We start from the raw sequence: 8,093 nt of genomic DNA, 5'->3' as shown, positions 1-8,093 counted from the left end.
CGTTACTCCGCTTCGCGTCGTGCCAAAAACGTCATTCCCGTGCTAAAATCACAGTAATGCACGGCCTCTCGTGGCTTATTGCTTTATTTTACAAAGGCTTCGAACGCGGCTCAGCCAATCAGATTTTAGGACCGGAACCCCGATATACTCGCACCTATGACCACCTCACATCATTCCATATTAATACGCCACTGAAAAGAAAAAAAACAAATTTGGTTGAACACTATTTTAAGTCATGTACTATACATGGAAATGTCCAGATTAATATAAACAGTAATCCTAATCATTAAACGGGTGTTTCGTCTAAGAAATAGTGTAATAGTGTTTGTGGAGGAATGTTTATTGTGAATGTTATGTTCGCCCTCATGTTGCCTAGCAACACTGTTAACGGACTACCTGATTTCGCGGAAGAATGCTTTTTGTAAGTGTTTTTGTAAATAAAACATTTATAAATTGAACATTGTTGTATTTTATTATATTTTATGTTGACCGCCATTTTATAAAAGCAATAAGCCACGAGTCTCTCGTGGCTTATTGCTTTATTTTACCACCGCTTTATCCAATTCAGTCGCGGTGGGTACAATAAAGTACCCTACGTCTTCTTTTTCTCTGGACATGTTCTCTTTTTGGGACCTACAAATACGTTCGGCCCGGATTCTGCTTTTGTAGTCTGTACACGCTATTCTTTGTTTTACATTTACATTTTTGGCATTTAGCAGACATGTTTATCCAAAGCGACTTACAGTACTGTGATAGTATATTGTCTAAGCAATTGAGGGTTAAGGGCCTTGCTCAAGGGCCCAACAGTGGCAACCTGGCAGTGGTGTGGCTTGAACCAGTGACCTTTCGACTAGTCCAGCACCTTAACCACTAGGCTACAACTACAACTAGGCTACAACACGGAGCTCATTGTAGAATGTGTGGTGCCAGATCTTCTCCATATCATCCCGGTTGGTAATGATACCATGTTCAATGGGATACTCCAGAGTAAGGATACCCCTTTTGCTCTGAGCTTCATCACCTACCTAGGAATCCTTCTGACCCATACCCACCATGACACCCTATTAAAGGAAACATAATATGTATTATCACATTTAATATCTTTGCATTAACGATATTATACAGTTCTTTTAACAGCTGTGTTACATGGTAAGAGCCACGCTGCTGGTAACAGCATTCCCAAAGTTCTGGGGGTTGGAATTTGTTGTTATAATTGTTTAGGACTAAATGCTGAATGGAAAGGAATGAGACTATCTGGCCATAAAGACATTTATTAGTTTTCTTGTTAAAAAGTAGCTGTTTATGTACAAAAAATCAATAACATAGTTGCATGGTTATTGCTGCATTTGTCAACTATTTAAACCTCTACCCCATACATATTGCCATGGTGCCACTAATTCCATGAGTCACACACACACTTTTTCCCATACCAAGTGTCTTCTATGGTTACCCTAGTACAATTCACTACAGTCTAACCCAGACCCAGACTCACAGGGCAATTCACTATGTCTAACTGGTTTGACTGCGTATCTTTGGACTGTGGGAGGAAACCAGGGCATCTGGGGAAAACCCACACAGACACGGGGAGAACATGCAAGCTCCACACAGAAAGGACCCAGACTACTCCACCTGGGATTCGAACCCAGAACCTTCTTGCTGTAAGGCGACAGTGCTACCCACCAAGCCACCCTTAGGATTACACATGTTTTTTTTAAGCAGAGTGATTGTAGGAAATCCACAAGATCATGAGGAGAATACCAAACTATTGACAGACATCCTAAAAAAGAGGATCAAGCCTCGTTTATTTATTATTTTCAACTACTTTATCCTGGTCAAGGTTTCAGTGAGCCCCATCTGGAAAAAACTGTAAAGAAAATTGTACAAAATACTATCAGTTTTCACCACTCTAGTTCATTTTACATTTACATTTCTAGCATTTAGCAGACACTCTTGCACAGCGCCCTACAGAAGTGCTTCCTCAGTAGACATTTCCTTACTCTAAGTCAAGTAGAGAACAGTCTACAAAAACAAGTCTGCTGAAACCCAGTTGGACCAACAGTGAAAGTAGAAGAACAGTTTTGTTTTCAATTAATTAAATAAGTGAGTTTGTTATGCCCTGTTAATTACCATCTTTGTCCAGTGTGTGTTACCTGCCATGTGCCATCTTTCTGGGTTAGGTTGTTTGTGCATCACATCTTGAGGTCCTGTGTTTAATCTCTGTTTCTGGTTGGTCTGGCTGGTGTTTAACATTTCCTTCAAGTGTCCAAATGTGTTTCTCTGTATTCACACCTTCTAAAAAAGTCTAGTGCCCTCAGATATATAATGCTACAATGTCCAGTATGTTTGTACTTATTACTAAATGCAAATAAATTCATGTTTTCTTTATTTTTGCAATATATGGCAGTCAGCCCAAAATATTTCACTTTCCTGGTTAAGCAGTCTGTGAGTTACTAACTGGGGTCAAATATCAGCTATTTCTGGTTAGGGGAAGCCAACAAGTCAGACGTAGCCGGCATAGCTGGTGTGTCAACTTTCACTTGCGTCAAGTGTATTCACACATAGCAAAGGGTTTGATAAAGATAGAATTGACCTCTATAACCTCTCTTACTGCCTTATGAACAGTCATGGACAGCTTTAAAACATTATTAAATTTCATGGTTGGTATGACTTTGAAATGTTGTTGAAAGAAATACATGTCCAGGTGTAGCCAGAATGATAATACTGGATGTTTAAATGCATTACATAATCCTAAAGCAAAGAAATAAATGTGGGAAATATTGTGTGGGGTGATGAAATCCATGCAGATGGACACAAAACACACCAGAAACTCAAAAATAACCAAATAATGGACTTTAATAAATTAAAATGTATATACATTTCACATTATGTTGTATGACATGGTATGTCATTAGATGGCTTAAGATGTTGCTTATTCTTCATTGAAGTACATTCATTATGAGACACTGGGTTACAAAATAAATTTGTAATAAATCTGTTCCAGGGCTCAGTGCACAGTGTTCCACTACTGCTCGGTTTATAGCGAGTAGACAGAGACAATGGTGATGACTGTGGATTTAGAAGCACTTGCGGTGGACAATGCTGGGTCCTGCCTCATCATACTCCTGCTTGGTGATCCACATCTGCTGGAAGGTGGACAGGGAAGCCAAGATAGAGCCACCAATCCATACAGAGTACTTACGCTCAGGTGGGGCAATGATCTGAAATGATCAAGAAAACAATTGGTTATAGACATGGTCAGGTCATCATAACTGTGGAATAGTGATATATTTCAGAAAATATATAATGTATTACCTTGATCTTCATTGTGCTGGGGGCCAGAGCAGTGATTTCCTTCTGCATACGGTCAGCAATACCAGGGTACATGGTGGTACCACCAGACAAGACATTGTTGGCATACAGGTCCTTCCTGATGTCAATGTCACACTTCATGATGCTGTTGTAGGCAGTCTCATGAATTCCAGCAGACTCCATACCTTTTCAGAAAAGGATCAATATTATTAGTTGATTTAAAAACACATACTGCAGAGAAACCATAGATTGTAGAGTTGTTAACTACTCACCAATGAAGGAAGGCTGGAAGAGAGTCTCTGGGCAACGGAAACGCTCGTTACCAATGGTGATAACCTGACCATCAGGCAACTCATAGCTTTTCTCAAGGGAGGAGGAGGAAGCAGCAGTGGCCATCTCATTCTCGAAGTCCAGAGCCACATAGCACAGCTTCTCCTTGATGTCACGAACAATCTCACGCTCAGCTATAATAGACAATTGTGTGAGTCAACAAATAAACCTAAGGCCAACCAAATAACAATTTTTAAGTAACAGAAAAACTTACCAGTTGTGACAAAAGAGTAGCCACGCTCAGTCAGGATCTTCATGAGGTAGTCAGTCAGATCGCGACCAGCCAGATCCAGACGCATGATAGCGTGGGGGAGAGCATAACCCTCATAGATTGGGACATTGTGGGTGACACCATCACCAGAGTCCAGCACAATACCTGAAATACAACAAGATGTGTAAAATTAGTGAATAAAAAATACTGAACACTGTAGCTAATGTAAATAAATACATCAACGTAAATTTCTCACCAGTGGTACGGCCAGAAGCGTACAGAGACAGCACAGCCTGGATGGCCACATACATGGCTGGGACGTTGAAAGTCTCAAACATGATCTGGGTCATCTTTTCACGGTTAGCCTTGGGATTCAGGGGGGCCTCAGTGAGCAGGGTGGGGTGCTCCTCAGGGGCAACACGGAGCTCATTGTAGAATGTGTGGTGCCAGATCTTCTCCATATCATCCCAGTTGGTAATGATACCATGTTCAATGGGATACTTCAGAGTAAGGATACCCCTTTTGCTCTGAGCTTCATCACCTACGTAGGAATCCTTCTGACCCATACCCACCATGACACCCTATTGGAAGAAAAATAAAATGTATTATCACATTTAATATCTTTGAATTAACAATATTATAGAGTTCTTTAAACTGTTGTGTTCTTTAATGGGAGAAGCCATGAGTTAACATTCACTCTTAGTATATTTCCTAGGATCATAATACATACCTGATGACGTGGGCGACCAACGATGGAAGGGAAGACAGCCCTGGGAGCGTCATCACCGGCAAAGCCAGCCTTTACCAGGCCTGAGCCATTGTCGCACACCAAGGCGGTAGTCTCCTCATCGTCACACATTTTGGCAGGTTCTGCATGTAAACATAGTGGTAGGTTAATGAAAGCACATGCCTTACAAATTAAAATACAAGAATAACTTATTTAACTTTACACTGGTTTTAATAGCCTGTATGTTGTTCATTATGACACCAAATAAACTATACAGGCTTAATACGTGGTATTTCTTGTACTCGTTCATTTAAAATGTATTTACATACTTTTGTTGCACAATAATTTTTGTTGCAAATCAAGATATTACATTTTTTAGATGAAATACAATGCAAGATTAGACTTGAGCACATCCAGGCATTAATCAAGTGTTTTTTTTGGATTCTACCTTTATGGCTTGCAACTTTCTGAGTACTCAGCAAAAGCTAATTTTATTTATAGCTGAAATTATTAAACATGATATTTTAGAAAGACATGCGACACAGGCCCTATTGCTGCTTGTGTCCATATTGTCCTTTTAGAAAACTTGTTTTTAATTGTTTCCATATATAATAATTAAACTAGGCAAAATTTAATACATAGCTTTGTTGTAAAATGTTCGAATGTATGCTGAATTGTGGTGCCTTGAGCCAACCAATATATTTTTTAGTTCCTGGCATTGAAAATGAAAAATCAACTCTGAAGTTTCTGACTCAATTAACTAAACAGTTTCGGCTGAAAAGTCTCAATATTGTAGGTGAATCGGACATGCTGGTTTTAAACATTGCCCCAATATCTTTTGCCATGATGTCCCTGCATTTTAGCACTTTTCGCTTTGGGCACATGTCATGTGCACTAAACTGTCCTGTCCAGAAACACTGTAAATTTAGCACAGAAGATTTTGCAGTTCAGCTGAGAGCTCTGAAATCAAAGCTGCCACTGCAAACACGATTTTGTCTGAAGCTGTAAATTGGTGGCATTCACATAGGATTCTGATTATTAAAAGAATTAATTCATAGGCCTATCTCAAAGTTTAGATGATAAGCACTGCATCAAAATGTTATTTGCTAGTAATAGCAAATAGACAAATTAGATTTTTTTGAAATACAGTAAGTCTTAGTTTTCAGATTTTCTCTTGATGATGTGATTGATTCTGCTGCCCTTACCTGTGGTGGTGCCCTTCTTCAATGAAGCTCAGTGCAGAATGAAACCGCTGCTGGTTCCAGCTACAGGGTGACTGCTGGTATCGAGAACCTTTTATATCCCATCACCTCAGTTTACCCGCCCACTAAACTCGGTCCATGTGCTCAATTGGATTTTTCCCAGCCATTCTCCATATTAGGCTGTTGGGCGGCAGGCGGACTGGACTCCAGGTTCGAGGTGTGCATGGCTGTCCTAATAAGGTGATAGTGCTGGTGATGCCCTACATGGAGGGGGGATGTTTTCATTCTCTCTCCCTGCGCACAGGTGCATCCTACTACTCTGACATACGATCGACAGCAATGCTACTAGACTGGGATTTTCCTAGATTGTAAAAAAGACGTTTGTGCAGTGGTTTCAGACTGATAAGACTTATGATTTATGAAAGCTGCAGCAGGAGAGTATTTTTTATTAAACTTTATTAATCATGGATATGGTGACTTAAAATCTGTAACAACGGAGGCGCACCAGGTTGGGGAATGAATGAATTTATGAATGAATGAGTGGTTTGTTGATCGAATTTGTACATTTGTACAATGAGACTTTCCACAAATAAAAAACCGTCAAGGCATGAATTTTTTTCTTGTTTTTCTTTGAGAAACATTCAATACCTTTACTACACGAATAGTTACTGGTACAATGTATGGTGAAACACTATTGAAAGTGTTTAGAGCTTGAGCATCTATTCTTTTATCAATTTTTATGGTTAATAATAATAATAATAATAATAATAATAATTACTATTATTATTATTATTTATAAAACAATACTTTGTTGATGTATGCATTTATTTCCACTTATCTGTTGAGTTCATAATTTGTATATAAGGATGTAAGGCATGATTAGATTACTAGGCTATAGAACTAATATTGTGGGGTCCACAATATTAAACACGTGAGTTGTAGTTAAACATAAAAAAAGTCAAATAGTAAAAAGTAGTCTAATTAAAATGTATTTAGAATATTGTTATCATTAGAGAACAAATATAACATTTATATTTAATGAAGCCAGATAAATGACTGAGCATATACATTCATTGTAGACTAAATAAATCTAAAATATTAAGCAGTGTCAATTTCAAAGCCATTCAGCTATTATTACTATTATTCCATTTGATTATTGTCACTACAGCCCTGCATATTAGTGTATACAACATGTGCAATACATTTTAAATAACTGTGCAATATTTGGTTTACTTTCTTTAAAAAATACTGTTTATATTTATATTTAATTTTTTACATATTCTTTCTACTTTTTAATATATGTGTACATATGTGTAAACACTTTGTATTTTTTTTATTTATATATTCTTGAAAGCTGCTGTAACACTGCAAATTTCCCCCCGTGGGATAATAAAAGGCTATCTTATCTTATCTTATCTTATCTTATCTTATCTTATTATCTTAAACATGTGCACTTTCATTATTTTAATGATTGAAGTCGATGCACGTTCTCACCAGTCAGACAGCGGCTGTATAAATCACAGTAATAGAAAGATACATTTAGGTTCAGCGAATATGAATATGACACTCGACCTCACAGACTTGTAAAGTCTCACACTGTTCACAGGCCACCTTTCATGGTGAATGCAAGCAGACATATCATTTACAGTTTAAGTCATTTGGAAGTTTACAGTCTACATGCACTTGTAAAAGACACGTACACTATATGGCAACCTATTCCTATGGGTCATAACAAGGATGCTTCCCATGTTCTTTTCTTCTGAAAGACTTCAAACATTTTGGAATGGAATGGGACCATGTAATTTTTTCATATAACTGATTTTAAAGGCTTGTTAGCAATTGGTGTAGCTGGTCTCTTGCCAAGGTTGGGCAGAAAACCAAAACTTTTTATACTTCAATGTACATTTGTCTGGATGGTCAGATATAATCCAAGAATAACAAAAACAGGTTTAACATTACTTAAAAGTTCATGGAAAATAAGTGGCACTGTCAAAAATTAAGTGACTTTTCTGGGCTTAAAGCAGGGTTATCTTTTATTCATGGGCTATTTTCCTTTTTTGTGTGTTCAGAATCAAACTTCATTTGAGCATAATCCTAAGAGATGCAGAACAGTTTCAAGTTCAAAGAAGAAGCTTTACTGGTGTCAGTCCTTATATTTGTTTCATTATGTAATATTTAATGTAATTTACCACTGTAAAAGAACATTTCTTTCAAATTCTGAATAAAAACACTGTCATCTAGTGCATATATTTGCAGAAAATGACTACTGGTTAAAACAACCAAGTGGTTGGAGGCAGTAGTATCAGAACTCAAA

At 37.8% G+C, this 8,093-nt stretch overlaps 1 protein-coding gene across 1 annotated transcript; it reads right to left on the bottom strand.

Moving 5' to 3' along the window:
- Positions 1-2,835: 2,835 nt before the first annotated feature.
- acta1b (actin alpha 1, skeletal muscle b) lies at positions 2,836-5,847 on the bottom strand. The gene is made up of 7 exons (XM_062995640.1): positions 5,783-5,847; positions 4,581-4,720; positions 4,107-4,431; positions 3,854-4,015; positions 3,582-3,773; positions 3,313-3,494; positions 2,836-3,218 (listed from the first exon to the last, which is right to left on the bottom strand). The coding sequence occupies exons 2-7, from the start codon at positions 4,707-4,709 to the stop codon at positions 3,075-3,077; spliced, it is 1,134 nt and encodes a 377-aa protein (XP_062851710.1). The 5' UTR covers positions 4,710-4,720; positions 5,783-5,847; the 3' UTR covers positions 2,836-3,074.
- Between the last annotated feature and the right edge of the window lie 2,246 nt (positions 5,848-8,093).

The sequence above is a fragment of the Trichomycterus rosablanca genome, chromosome 5, assembly GCF_030014385.1.
Source record: "Trichomycterus rosablanca isolate fTriRos1 chromosome 5, fTriRos1.hap1, whole genome shotgun sequence".
Taxonomy (NCBI): domain Eukaryota; kingdom Metazoa; phylum Chordata; class Actinopteri; order Siluriformes; family Trichomycteridae; genus Trichomycterus; species Trichomycterus rosablanca.
Note: the sequence above shows the minus strand (reverse complement) of the source record. Positions and strands in the feature narration are given on the sequence as shown.